Source organism: Opisthocomus hoazin, chromosome 5 (assembly GCF_030867145.1).
Source record: "Opisthocomus hoazin isolate bOpiHoa1 chromosome 5, bOpiHoa1.hap1, whole genome shotgun sequence".
NCBI classification, from domain to species: Eukaryota; Metazoa; Chordata; class Aves; order Opisthocomiformes; family Opisthocomidae; genus Opisthocomus; species Opisthocomus hoazin.
The window spans coordinates 3068354-3083370 of NC_134418.1; the positions used below are offsets into that span (position 1 = coordinate 3068354).

At 39.1% G+C, this 15017-nt stretch overlaps 1 protein-coding gene across 3 annotated transcripts in view; it reads left to right on the top strand.

Annotated features, from left to right (window-relative positions):
- DNAAF9 (dynein axonemal assembly factor 9) overlaps positions 1-15017 on the top strand; it is a 78006-nt gene that overhangs the window by 34961 nt on the left and 28028 nt on the right. For all 3 annotated transcript variants that reach the window (XM_075420255.1, XM_075420256.1, XM_075420257.1), the window contains exons 13-22: positions 2246-2333; positions 2693-2769; positions 3087-3131; positions 3593-3638; positions 3982-4093; positions 5007-5077; positions 5842-5892; positions 6707-6794; positions 10311-10414; positions 13980-14126. In XM_075420255.1, coding sequence (XP_075276370.1) covers positions 2246-2333; positions 2693-2769; positions 3087-3131; positions 3593-3638; positions 3982-4093; positions 5007-5077; positions 5842-5892; positions 6707-6794; positions 10311-10414; positions 13980-14126 — 829 coding nt within the window. The remainder of the gene's footprint in view (positions 1-2245; positions 2334-2692; positions 2770-3086; positions 3132-3592; positions 3639-3981; positions 4094-5006; positions 5078-5841; positions 5893-6706; positions 6795-10310; positions 10415-13979; positions 14127-15017) is intronic.

The window sequence follows — 15017 nt, forward strand, 5'->3', positions numbered from 1 at the left end:
AGTGAAAATGCCAACAGGGAACACTCAACCTTGCAAAGAAATTTCCCTATGTTACAGGATAGATAAAAGTTAACTTCTGATTTTTTTTGTTAGTAAGCTACAAAGCTTCCGCACGTTTTGACCTTCACAAATGAAGACTGTTCATCCATGTTGATGTCCAATTTTCTGCATGTTGTAGATACTTGTCGAGCTTTAAGAACGTGGTAGATAATCTGCTTTGGTACTGCTCTCAATCTTGATAAACCAGATTTTTCCTTAGAGGTTTTGTCCTCCTTGCTGGTTAGGATGATTTTAGGAGCCTGTTCTTGCTTCTGCGGCGGAGCAGTTCGCAAGCCTGCAGGACAGGTTAGTGAGATGTTACAGATGTGTCAGAGGGAGCTGGCAGCAGTGACCTTCCGTGCTAAGCTTTACTGATTTTTGGTAATTGTGATATGGTTCTCAGACGTAGAAATTAAGTTACTAGACTGAGCTGCAGATTTTTCATTTGTTGTTGTATAGTTAACTTTGACAGGTAGTTTCGCTTCCACGTATGTTCTGCTCAAAGATATAGAATATTTCTTGTCCTGCCTCTAAATCTAGTGGAAGATGCTGTTGCTCACTGCAGGGGGGTTGGACTAGATGGCCTTTAAAGGTCCCTTACGACCCAAACCATTTTATGATCCCCTAACATACAGTTCTGACCAAGATGGCTGGAGAAGTTCTAAGCAAAGCAAGGGTCAGTTGATAGCAGCAGTAATTTTTATGAGAATATCTTTTTCTTTGAAGCATCCCTGTATTGGATCAAATAATATAGTTTTAACAACAGCAGCAAAATTAGCTTTTTTGCCAAACCTGACCTCGTGATTTTGGAATCAGCTTGCCATTGAGTCCTGTAACTGGTTCTTATATTTGTCAATGTTTTCCAATGAAATAAAAAGTGGAAATGTATTTCCTAAGCATTATTCAGTCCAAATTTTGCTGTATTTAGGAAGCAGAACTGCAACCTAGATGTGTAACTTTAAGTATCCCCGGGGTAAACTTTCTGGCTTTTTTTTCTTTTTAAGAAAATACCATTTTCTGTTTTGCATTGTTAGTGTTAAAATTTTCAAATGGGAAGAAGAGAAAGATAACTATAGGATATTTATCTAAAGCACAGCCCACTGTGAGGTGTGTTCTTGCAAGTATATATGTAAACTTGCATGAAAATAAGAATGGCTGCAGAGGTAGGAAGAATTTAAAGGCTTTTCCTGTAACGAGTGCGTACTGAAAACAGAAGTTAAATGCATGTGTTAGTATGTGAAATTACGTAGAAGAAACCTCAAAAAGTAGTAAGAAGGTTTGATTTTTAAAACCTCTTACTACTAATAGGGATGAAGTTCAAGGAGAAGTATTGGTGCATTTTGAGGTTCCTCCAGGTTGGGCCATGCTTGGGAGCTCCAGATGCTTTGTCCCATCCTTCAGGAGTGCTTTGCATACGGGTTAAATGCTGCGGCCTTCGCTTTCCTCCCCGCTCTTCCCTCCCTTGGCATCTGGCAGTTGCAGAGGAGTAGTGAGAGGAGTTAGTTTGGGGAAGTAGGGTTGTTTAGTTGATCTACTGAATCTGCTTGTTCCAGTGTGGCTGGAAGACAGAGGCTGAGGTTCCTTAGCTGGACACAGGTGGTTTTTCTTCAGTAGTTTTCAAGCTATGAATACATCGGGAGCTGTAAGTCGCTTCTAGCTTCACCTAACCTTTGTTTATTTCTGTGCAATTTTTTCAGTTCCCTGTTAAGAAGGGAATTGGAGTAAGCTGTGATGTAGATGTGCTCAGAAGGTTGCGGCGACTAGTTTGTTCTGGTCTCTTTTTTGCTTGGCATGTTCAGAACAAGTCAGTCTCTGAAGTCAGTTGACTCTGTTTTCCAGTTTTGCTTTTGCGGAACGTGGGGCTACCATTCTCTTCTTGTTGGAATATTTAGGATGTGAGCCTCAACTCAACCACAGTGAATGTCAACAATAAATATTTTCTTTTCTTGAGTGATGAGAGCCGGGATACATTTGTGACGAGTTTTTTTTTCCCCAAGATATTCTGTAATCTGAGCAATTTACTTGCTCCAATTTATTTTTTTTTTAAATGGAAAGGTTAAGTATTAAGCAATTTCTATGCTTATTTGAGCAAGGACCCCTTCCATATCAGGGAGTTATGTTATGACAGGAAAAACTGCTCCTTTGAACAGAGGAGGAAGAAAACTCTTATCTGTCTAGTAAATGTTGTGTTTGTATTTCTCTTCAGTACGCTGTTGTCGCAAATATATACTGCTGTTGTAGAGGCTGTGCTTGCTGGCATTGAGTGCTATGCTAAAACTTCCACTGAATCCAAGGTAAATGAAGCACCGATTCTGTATGCTGTAATTGTTGATTTGGATTGCTTGCAAGATAAGATTACATGCAAACCAAAATTTAAAAAAATAAGTGTTTCAGTCAACTGCGTAACGTTAGTGAAGTTAATACCGTGGCCTCCAACCAGTCTCTCTGAATGCTGTTGTTTTTCCATCTTTCATGAATTTTCCTAACCTGCTCATAAGGAAAATCAGATATGTGAAAGAACAAATTTTAGCCTGGTGCATCAGTGTGTCACTGTTTAGTGTATGGTCTCTTGTTTATCTTCTGGGTGCTCCTGTAGCTGCTGGGATTTGGAAGTATGGGAAAAGATATTTTATTCTCAATTTCCTTTTTTCAGGCAAAGGAGGTAGCAGAGCAGATGCTCATGTCTGTGCTAGATACCCTGCATTTAACACAACTTAAAACTGCATTGCGGTAAGAATTTTCAAATATTTATTGATCGATGTATTGTGTCAATGTATTAGCTTCTTTTGGGGAAAAAAATATGTCGAATATTAAACTGAACTTGCATGGCTGCCAAATTCCAAGACTTTTAAATTCAGACTTTTAAAATAATTTTATTTCATTTATTCCGTTATTATTCCATTCCATATAGTTGTTATTTCATTTTTCTTTTCCTGCCTTTTTAGGCACTTCAGCAATTAAATTGCTTTAACACTATTATTTCTTATTTTTTACATGTAGAAGAAGTATAAAACACAATTTTTACCAGTACAATTTCTGTCCTACAGCTCCAAAGTCGCTTTTCAAATTCAGGCTGTGAATAATCATGGAAGGTTTGTATCACTATCTTAGACTTCTTGTTACTAATCAGTGCTTTTAATACAGTAATAAAGTTTATTTTTCTTGTTTTGGAGCTTCTGAGAAAACATTGCATTTGATTATTTCGTACAAGATGTACTATATGCTTTTGTGTATGAGACAGTGTAATGATTTCATATTTTTAATTCTGTGAAATTTAAAAACATTTTAAAAAACTGTAAAACAACGGAGCAGACCAATTTTATTAACAGTTAATGAGTAGAAGCAGCAGGAGTCCATTAAATGTTTTCTTTTAAAACCATGCTTTTAGCTTAGTTGATATCACAACTGCTTTCTGAATCCCCACACTGTCTAATTGACTGAAATGACCTACACAAATAAGAGTTTAGTTTAAAATTAAATAGCTCTTTTGGCTGCTGTGAAGTTACTCAAAATGATCTAACCTTTAAATATTTAATTATCATTATTGTTCTAGAATTACTCCATTAGACAATGAGGATAGCCTGAGTTTGATTAAAACGGTAAGTTCTTCAGTATTCTGATTATAGGTTTTATTAGAAAACGAAACTTGAGTGGCTTTCTTTTATGGGGCATACTGAGATTTTTATCTATTCAAATACAAATGTAAGGGGGGAGATGAGAGATTTCAGATGCTGAAACCAAGGTAAGATGGAGTTGTAACATGAAGTCAGACAGTGGAATTTGGAATAAAACATTAACATAGAGTTATGATCTCAGACTTTCCACCGCAATGTAGAAGCGGTGCTTTAGGAGGTTTAAAACACACAGATTTTGCTGCTTCAACTGAAATTGTTTCAAGTTCTGCTTTCTCTTCCTTTCGGTCCAACTGCTGGATTGCTGCAGGCATCTATGATGGTATTTGACATTCCAGACTTGCTCACAGGAAGAGGATGCTTGGGATCTGTTGTCTTTTCTGAGTCCTTTCTAACATCACAGATACAAGTAAAAGAAAAAGGTAACTGTTTTAAATTCTAACATCAGTGTTATCGTTCTGTTAGCTTTGGTGTGATTGAAGGGCAAAAAGGCTTCCAACTGATGTTATTAATTACTGTTACCATTATGGTTTTAAGCCTTTGGGTTAATTAAAAGACCTGAATGTTTTAGCTTGCTAGTAATGAATATCTTAAGTGTAAACTTTCTCTAATCTCCCTGAAAGGACTTCGGGTTTTATGGCTGTGTTGTGATACAGCAGGGCTGAGGTGTAAGAAATTCAAGTGTAATAATACCCTTCCTGAATTTTCTTCGGTCTTAGTGAATATTTTCCTTTGTATGAGGAGATTTGAGCAGCTCCCCTCCATCACTTTTGTAACGCTCATTTGATACAATATGTTTTAATTTCAGTTGCTCTTTATTTGGAGGAGGTGAAACAAAACTAAAAAAGGATATGATTTTTTAGAAAGCTTGTTTTTGGAACAGTCTTACATTTAGAGTACAGGATACCGAGTAATTTCCAGGACTTCAGACAAGTGCATATTTTCCAGATTGTTTACATGTGACGAAGATAGATAGTTTCTGAGGTTGTCTGAACAATATTTATGAACTCGTATCCAGACAGACTATGGGTTTTTAGCTGTGGGAGATGGAACAGTTTTGATGAGGGGGAGAGCAAAGGAAGAAGCCACGCGTTAAGACCAGAATAAAAGCAGGGTTTCTTTGGTACTGTATAGCTGCTCTGTGTATGTTACAGTCCAAGAAGACTGGGAGCTAGTCTGCTGTGAAAACTTCACTTAAACGCTAATAAATCCTGAAAATAATGAGGAAATTGTCAGATTTCTAAAGAAATTTCAAGTCGTAACAGTAACTTATTGAACAGTCTGAAGTATATGGGTGGTGTTATACGAGTTTGCTTTCCATTTACTTCCCTGCAGATGGCAGCATTAATTCAGAAACCAGCCACATAATACTGACCGCGGCTATCCCAAGATATGCTTCTTGGCTGGTTAGTATCCAAAAACTTATTTGAGATTTTTCTGTACATACAGATTCACAAATGAATGCTTGTTGTAAAACTATGGATGTATGAGGGAAAAGTATGAAACTTGGGCACTGAAACAGGATATGAATGTATTAATACTGATCTGATTTTTGAATTTGGACATGAAGAGAAAAACTGAGAAGTGGAAACACGCTGATGGTTCCATTCATAGCATGAATTTTAAATTATTTCATTTTCACCAGTTCAGTTTTTTAGCTGTGTAAAGGCCTGGGTGTTTTTGAAGTGTGACTTTTGAAAATTCTACTTATTGTGGGTCACTTTAGGTCACTTAAATGTCTGCCACAACAGGAAAAAAGTCTGCTTCCAGACCTCTTATGTACAACACTGTGTTAGGGGTAGAACTCTGGTGAATGTTATGATGCTGGACAACATTATGCCCTCTGGTAATCCGTACTGCTTAAACACTTTAACAGTAATAAAAAATAAGACTGAATAGAGTGCACTGCTTTGTGACTGCACAGTATCATTTTAGTTTATAAAATGATTTAATGGGGAGTATCCCCTTGAATGTGTTTCAAGGAACTGTTTCCGTCCCACGGTGACACAGTGTTGAAGAGCACAAAGTGTCTTTGAAGCACTCTGGTCTCCAGACTTTATCTGTCTGTGGTGCCTAAGGTTCTTGTTTGCCTTGAATCTAATGCTTTTTATTTAACATTAGATTTGCTTTATCTACTAACAATACAAATTGAAACTGTTTCTGGCTACAGGTTGAAGACAGTGATGTGAAACTGTCTGAAAAGGCACAGCATATATTGAAGGTAAAATTAAACATTTTTGTTGTACTATAGAGGTTACACTTTCAAGAACCAGTATTTAAAAAAATCTTAGCTGTTAGTAAAAATGGCTTTTATTATGTTTGTTACTCCTCTTCTACGACAGGCTTGCCTATTCTATCCTGTCTCTTTCAAACTTTGACCTACAAAAAAAATGCATTTTGTGTAAAAGTTTGAGGTTTTCTTTATTTCAAAGAAAGACAAAACCCAAGAGCGAAAAGAGCTCTAATACAGCTGCAATTTCATGGAAGTATTGCCCATGGAGCTCGTGTGTTTCAAAAGACCTTCAAAACTCAATGCCACTCTACATGCAACTTTCTTTTAACTTAATTAGCATGCTAAATGTCTAAAGGAAAACACTGTAAGCACTGTGAAAAAGAAAAGAATTTGGGATCTGGGAACATCTTAAACCACATGAGTTTCACATTTGTGGTTTAATTTGTGGTTACCAGAACTTTTCATTATAAATAGATTTATTTTCCTGTAATATACTTTTAGTTCAGTAGATTGACAATCTAAAAACAAAAAGCTATGCCCTGTGGTTGTGACAATAACTTGTAACTTAATAGCTGCTGGCAAAACCAAAACAGGGGGGAAGTGCGTTTAAAAATTACTCTCTTGACATGCTGTCTTTCACTAGTTCTTCTGTATCGATGCAGTTTAAAACTCAGTGAAAAGTTCTGGCAGATGCTGTTTAAAAGTGTCTTTTCTCTTGAAGCAAAAGCGTGAGAAAGCATTCTTGCCTGGGTTACAGTCCTTGATCCAGTCCGTGATGCTACTGTTTGTTTCTCCTGTTTAGGAAGACAAATCTTTTCTGGGCACTTTACTCACTGGAGGCGATGGAGCATATATTTGTTCTAGCAATCCACACGCCATGCCTGCAGAAGGTGAGATGTGTTTTTTGTCAATTGCTTGTAGAGTTGGTCCACTTGTTCTTGTTTGTTTTTTAAACATGAGAGATGCACCGTTGCTGGCATTCGCACATCTAGTGAGCCTACCTATACCACGGTCTTAAGCTTTCTTTCCATTTGCCTTCACACCTAAACTCCACGTCTTACTTCCTTGTCCCCAACCTGTTCTTGACACTCCCAGTCCTAGAAGAAGGATTCCTGTCAGAGCCATAGGCTTGCTCTTGAGGCACGTGGGACTCTTACATGATTGACAAGGAGGCTTTGCAGACCTGGGAGATGGCTTTTTTCCATAGCTGACATTCAAAAGCGTGCACAAACTGACTGCGTTTATCCTTAATAGATAATATACCATATGTTTTCTGCCCTTTCTGTATCCATATGAACATTAGGTTGGAAAGACTGGCCAGTGCAGTAGCGCCAGTGTGCCATGGGCTCCCAGCTCAAGAAGCGAAGGCAAATATGTACCTTTTGGGCAATGTGATGGGGTGTGGGTGCGTGGAATGATTTGCTGCTAGATTTATGTACAGCCTTGTGTTCTTTGCTTCTGTCGAAGCCTCCTCCTGCAGCTGACGTGCTGTTCCGGTTTTTTTCCATTGTCATTTTCACGCAAGAAGGTCCATATTTTTTAGCACAGATGCTCAGCGTATTACAGAAAGATGCTCGATCGTGGTCCTTCTCACATTCAGTGAAGTTACTGCTTTCTGCCACGAGATCACTAGCAACAGTCTTGCATCATTCATCCTCTTTTGGTGCCTTTTCCTTCAAGAACTTAAGTCATGCAAATATCCCAATGATATGACTGAGGACAGTTTGGGAGGACTGTTTGGGAGGGGTTTCCCCCCTGCTCCACAGCCTTGCGTTAATGTGCCTCGCTTTACCTTGGGAAAAGTCACGGAAGAATAAGGAGAAGTTGTTGAATCAAAGTGTATTTCTTGAGGTGCAATAGTTTTATGTTTCGCTGTCCAGAGAAGCTACTGTTGTCACAGTATTGATGTACAACAGAAGATAACTAATACCTGACATCGAAGTGCGTAGTATGTGGTGATGGTCTTTCAGGGAAAATCTCTAGCTTTATTGTTTTTGTATTTATGCAAAGAGAGTATTGAGGATAAATAAAGATGTACAAGGCAATTAAATAGTGACTTTGACACAGCAGAATTTTCTTTCACTCTAATTTCACGGATTTTAGAGGAAGAAGGTGAACACAGAGTAATGTTCAGCTCCTTGGCAATACAGTGCTGTGGGCACAGGTTCGCTCAGTAAATAACTAGCGAGACGAATGTAGAATTTTTTTGTGGCTTTGTGAATACTGGCTGTGTGCCCCCCAGTGGAGCAATTTACTTTTTGCCTTTTTTGGGGAGGTTTGTGAAGTTAAATGTTTTGATAACTCTTGGGATGGAGAGTTCTAAGTAGGTGGTATAAGGACTATTATGTAACACTTCAACGAGCGAGATATTTTCTTAGGTGTCAAGTGAAAATGAACTTGATCTCGTTCCCTTTCATGTACGCGGCAAGACAGTTTGCTGTGCTCTAATTTGGGCTCTGCTGAGATTGCAGCGATGTAGTCTGGCAAGATTAGGTGCAGAAGGTGCTGTCAGACAGCCTTTCATCTTCTCTCTGTCACTTGTGTCTTACTGGAATAGGATATGCATTTGGGACTAAAATGCATCAAAAAAAGTTCAGGCTGTTCAGCCTTTTCCTTTGTGTGTTGATACATCTGCTGTGTTCTGGATTTTTGGAGGATGAATTTAACTGAGTCAATCAGCCTTGCCAATTAAACTCTCTGCTGTGATTAATGACTTGTGGAAAATACACAAGTAGTATATTAAGTTGTTCTTGGTATAATTCACTGACTTCCATGTTAAAGGAAGCAGTTCTAGTTTGGCTTAATCACTACTGTTTCTGGCTTCCTTTTCTGTTGCGAAAGAATTAACATTGCTGATTTTCTTTCTTTTCCTATTGACACATTCTCTGTGAGGTGTGATATTTGTGAGATTTAAAAGAAATGTGCTTAAAGTGTTGCATTTTGCCATTTTTCTTCCTCAACCACTGGAAGAGCACTGGAAGCATCAGCAGCGAAGTTCTTGTAGAAGTGAACTATTAAACCTCCACATCTGTATGATAGTCTATGGCTTTGTCTCCATTCCAGCTGCTCTGAATTTGTGCCTTGTATTGGTGATTGTAGTGTTTCCCAGTTCAGTAGTAACCTGCTCTCTGGTGCAGTGCTGGCATTAACGAGAAGCTTCGGCCTAAACCAGTTGTGTTCATAGCTAGCGGAGCCTACATGTCTGTTAGGTAACTGTAGAAATCACGTGTCTAGGTATAGTGATTTGGCTGGATTCATGGCAAGCTCTTTTTTATTAAAACAAAGCCTTAATACTGAGAAGTTTTGAAGATCTTACTCAAAGTTGGCATTTCAAGAGGCAAATGTCACAGTTCTTTGTTGTTTCTTCTGAGCATGGTTTGATAGGTTGAGCGAGATGTGCAGTCATGTTTAGCTGTACGTGTTACTCTGCTGCTTGGCTTTGCTTTTATTTTGGAGCGTAATGCCATTTTTCTCTGGGATTTTTTTTTCCTTTAAAGAAAATATTTAACCTTTCCCTTTTGCTGACTCACATGTTTTCCTGTGTGGGATGTGATCCTGCTTTTAACACATGGTCTAACACTGGTTGTGGAGGTCCAGCTGGCAGCCCCTGCTTAGTCATTTGTTCATGGTGTTCTTAAAACTGTTGCAAATCGGCTTTTTGCTGATGTCAGTTTCTAGCGCTTCGGTGGAATTCTGTCTTTAGCCATTACACCATCTAGCCTTGCTGTTTCTCATTTTCCAGCTGCTTTCCCTGGTCACGCAGGTTTGTTTAGAAGCAAAGCATCTGTAAGATGGCAAGAAAAACAGAGATAGAATGAATGCCACGTCTCTTGGCTGTCACTAGATTGTTACCTTCCAGGGAAATCCTTTGTCCAGTAGCGGTTATCTCTATACACAAAAGAAAATGCAAGTCTGCAGATAAGGGGCTTTTCTGTTTTAGACTTTGTCTTGGTCAGGGAGTGAAAGGAAAACTCAATTTTTTTTTTATTTTTTTTTTTTGGACTGTCTGCATGGTATGTCAGTTGTTTTTGATGTAAATTTTTTTTAAGTTCATGTTTTGTGAGTTTTACATTTCTGGAAGCGTGCGATTCAACATGATGGCAATTTTTTTGTGCTTTAAAAAAAAAAGCCACAGAATATTTACGATAAGCGGGCTTCAGGGTATAAGATTGTCAAATGCTATCATAGTCACGATTCCTGCCCTTGATAGTCATATCCTGTAAAGATCAGTTGTGTCTGAACGCTGTCTAGATACTATCCAAATATTTACTCAAAGGTACTGCATGTCAAATATAACAAAATTCTGCAAGAACATAGATTTCTTCCTCAGAAAGAAGAGGCATTCGTCACATGATGCTGAAATCCTGACACGTACCTAATATTTTTTTTTTTCTTTCATATTCTAGGCAAAGTGTACTTCTTCTCAGATGGCATTCTCTTTTCCGATCCGCACCACGGCAGCATTTCCATTTCAAAGAACCATATGAGTTCCATTTCCCTCTATGATGGGGTGAGTATTTTGTTTGTTCCTACTGCTGTAAACTTTTAATCATCTTCTGACAATAGTTCTGTAGGGTACAAGTACAAAGTTTCAGTTGCAGTTTTACAAGTGTATGCGTAAAACTGTAATTGTTGCAGATCTCTACACTTTTGGTATTGGTTAGCTTAGCCAATTACTGATGAGCTAAACTGTAAGGAGGAGAGAGTTTTGTATTAGAGTGAGTTGTCAGTGTGGAAAATTGCTTTTTATTGAAAAAAAGAATTGCAGGACATAGCATTCATAAAACCTCTAGCAGTCTTAAGTGATGGATAGAGAAAAGTTCAAGGCGTTGTGAAGTCATATGGTGTGTTGGAGGGCAAAATGCTGCCTTCTGTTCAGAATATATTTAACCTTCAGTTGAATGTTCGTGGCAGTGTACTCCTTATCTCTGGAGAGGTCACGAGCGGTGTCTGTCTACTGTCGCAGAGCGTTGTGTAACTGACAGGGTGAAGGGAATGGCTGGTTCATGTTTCCCGAGCTGAGAAGTGAGAAGGCATGTTGCATGCAATTACACATATTCTGAGTAATTACAGTAAAAGACACAATGTTAGGCGTAGACTTTTGCCATTCCTGTGATCAGCTTGTGTAACTGTACTTTGTCAGCTTGCTTAGTTGGAATGACTGGGCTTGGTGGGAATTGAGGGTTAGATTAATGATAACAGCCCAGCATTTTTTTCCTCTCCAAGGCAGACACGCTGCGTTAACTATCACTTTTTCAGAATGGAAAAGAGATTATTTTGGTTGGTTATTTTTTCCTAAGCCCTGAAAAAAATGCAAACCCCAACTGTTTCCTTTAGTTGCTATTTTCTTCAGGTATAGTATTACACATTTGTTTAGTGACCTCCAGAAAGCATTGTGTCGCTATGATTTCATCATGTAATGGAGGAAACCAGTCAAATACAATAAAAGTGTGTGATTCAATTGAGATGAAAACATGAAAACACAACAGTGGAGAGAATCTTACCTTAGCTGCCTTTTCTTGTATATCATATCGATTGCGCCTTGGTAGTTTAAGAAGCTATTTTAACGCTGACCTTCCTCCTATTGTTTGATTCAAGACACTCACTTTCATAAAACTAGCTATTTCTGGGACCTGGCTATCATTCTTGAACTGATGCCAGGTTTTTGTGTAAAGCTAAACCTTGACAGAGACCATTTTATTGTTAACTGACTTGGCATAACACAAGGGTGGAGGGCTTAAAATGTTAAGAAATGACAGGAGAAGAAGGGTAATTGTTAGCATGCTTTTTCTGGAAGTTATTGTAACAACGAGATTGATGGAAAAGAAAGGATAATTTAATGCTGGGATTAAAATAGAAGATACAAAGACTTTAAGTGATGCGAAGTACAGTTTCTTAGCAGTTCTATCACTGTGCCTGCTAGATACTCTTCTTCTTGAAAATGGCTGCACTGCTGCCTCGACACATGCTGCAAGCGTCTCTGTTCTGAGAACAGAGTCACTCTGAGGGTGACGGAGCACTGGAACAGGCTGCCCAGAGAGGTTGTGGATTCTGCTTCTCTGGAGATATTCAAGACCAACCTGGACGCAGTCCTATGCAGCCTGCTCTGGGTGACCCTGCTTGGGCAGGGGGTTGGACTGGGTGACCCACAGAGGTCCCTTCCAACCCCGACCATTCTGTGATTCTGTGAGAAGCTGGGCACCCAGCTGGCACCTACACTGCTGAAGTCCTTGAGACTCATAGACAATCAAGTGCATGGAGAACGGGGTAGATTCCTCACAAAACTGTACGGTGATGGTCTAAAGCAGAAACCATCCCAATCTTGGCAGAGTCAAACATAAACCTCCCATCTCCTAAGGCAGCACTATTCTAGTTTAGTACTAGCCATTCTGAGAGTAAAAGAAAAACTCCAAAGTCCCAGGTTTCTTTTTCTTCTGTAGCTGTTCGGCATCTCAATAAACTGTATCAAGGCATCTTTACTATATAGAACTTAAGATGCTATGTGCTTGGTTTTAAGGTCTTATTTAAAATTAAGTATTTCAGCTTGTAACTACCTGAATCCAGCATTCATTTTGGCCATTAATCAAGTGAACAAATATTACTAAGTAATACTTAGATTTCACAACAACGTTAACATCTTGTAAAACTTTGAACTGGATTCTTTTAACCTAATGTCCGTGGGGATTATTGCTGCTTCTTTTCAGCTTTTTTCAATTTGTGAACCCTAAACGTTTTCCAGGAGGAGGAGCACATTTTGTTGGATACTTCACATGCAGATTGCAGCGTGTATGAGTTGGCCTTTTAGTCACTTCTCAGGAAATCTGTAAGCTGTCCTGCAGAACCCAGGATCTGTGGACCGTGTTCCAAAAAGCCATTTTCTCTGAAGAGAAATTGTTCTCTCTCAGGAGAACATTTTTGTATGTGTTTCAGTAACCTCAATGACTTTGAAATTATTACTTTTATAATTAATCCCTCAGTCAGCGAAGGGTAGAGATTCTGTTTGCAAATGTCTCTGAATTGGTACTGATTGTTCTGTAAGGGTTCCCCAACTTGAGCTTTTTCTTCTTCATAATTAGTAAGTAGAGTTCATTGCCCACTTCTGCTGTTGAAAGGGAGTTGGATGCTACTCAAGTTCTGATTTGAACCCTAACTAATGGAATCCCCATTTTCCAGGGTTTCTTCATGCTGCTGAATTGTACTATTTTTCTAATACTTTGATGTGAACAGAGTTACAAGTCAAAGCTTGAGCATAAGACACTTCAGCATCCTGCAAAGTTGTATGTAAATGCCTGTTTTGAACTCCAGAAAACCAAGGGTCTGTGTTGTTTTAATAGAAAAAAAAGTCAGATAACCTCAGTTCAGTGCTTCTGAGGGAGACTGATCTTGAGGGCTTCGGCTTCCTGTTGGTGAAGACATAATTCAGGTGAAGGAGCAATAGATTTAGTAGCACTCGTGCTCGTTAAAGAACCCAAGAGAAACAGGGCACTTGCAGCATGCAAATGACCTACCCTTTAAATTGCAGGCCTGATAGTTGTATCTCGTTGCAGCATGGTTCTTTTCAGATCAGAAACTCAAGAGCTTGGTATGAAAAAAGTTTGCAATAGCACCATGCCATCCTTCTGATCTCTTGAGCTGATATTTAGTTCATTCTCCCAGTATATCTGTGTCAGAGGAAATGTGTGGGCACAGAGGAAGGTGGCTTTGTTGAGAAGCGTTAGCAGAGGAAAGGGCTAAAGGTCTAGATTTTGGTGGGGGAAAAAGAGTAGATATTAAAATGCAAGCTTTTCTTTTCAAGACGAGACAAGGGTTAGGTGCTTAGAACAATCTCTCATGCTTTCTTCAAAGCTGAAGATCTCTCCAATAGCTGCAAAGCAGAAACTGCGGAGTACTGCGAGTGGCTGCAGTTGATCCTGTTGCTCCATACCTGTGCAAGCTGATGAATGTTCAGATCTTTACGTGTGCCCAGCTACGACTGTAGTAGTTCTCTTCTGATCTCTGCTATTTAATGTGTCAAGCCCCTTTTGTAACTTTCAACAACTGTTAATTAGAATTTGTTCTGTTTCTTCCTTTTCTAGGATTCAACCAGTGTTGTTGCTGCTCTCTTCATAGATGTCAAAAGTTCCTTGCTTGCTCATCTACCAATTGAATTCCATACCGGAGACAACTTCTTGATGATTGCACTTTTCCCCAAAACAAAGATTTATAAAGCTTTTTATTCACAGGTAAAGTAAAAAAAGATTGGTTTGAGTGGAGGGGAAACCACACAATTATTCTTTGCGTTTCAGGTGAGAGGCGAGGGTGAATTTATTGATGTCTGTCTTAACTGATTGAATTTGGGAAGAAGGGGTTTGTTTCTCGTGTTAGCTGAGCCACTAAAGCTAGTCACCTGATAAGTAAATGCTGGAGAGTTCAAATTCAAAATACAGTTCAAGGTCTCTCATTTGTGAACAAGCACAGTTTAGAAAGGAGAAGGGGCAGTTAATACTGAGGGAGCAACAAATTAGGAAATGCACTGAAAACTTCCTCCATGAAGCTGGATGGGATTCATGGAGGGTATTAGAAGAGACAGCTGATGTGATTTTTGAGGCTGCTTATCACTTCTGTAAAATCAGCGTGATCTGTACTGCCAGCAAGAGTCCTGCTTTGGGCAGGAGGTGGGTGCATCTGGAGATGTCCGGAGGCTCTCTTCCAAACAGAAACTCTTGATTCTTTCTGACTTATGGCATCTGCCTTGCAGACTTGACACTGCCATGGACTGCCATGCCGTGTAGACCTTCCCGGTCCTTCCCAGCAGCATTATTGCTCCTGATCTTAGGAACTTGCTTGTGTGAGAAACTTTAACTTATGTATGAATTTCTAGTGATTGAGTTAAGTTTGATGCTGACCATGTGCTTTCATTTTGTCTTCTGAAGCCAGCGAGTGCTCTAAAAGCTGGCTTTCTAGTAGTTGCATTTTAAATGTAGCACTGGTGTATAATTGGCTACAGTAATTGTATGTAGTGGCAGAGGTTCTGTTGTGGTTTTTTGTGGTTAGACACATTTGGATCGTGATCCTCAGGGAAGTTTTGTTCAAGTCTTTAAGTATCCCATACGGCATGGTACTATTCTCTGAGT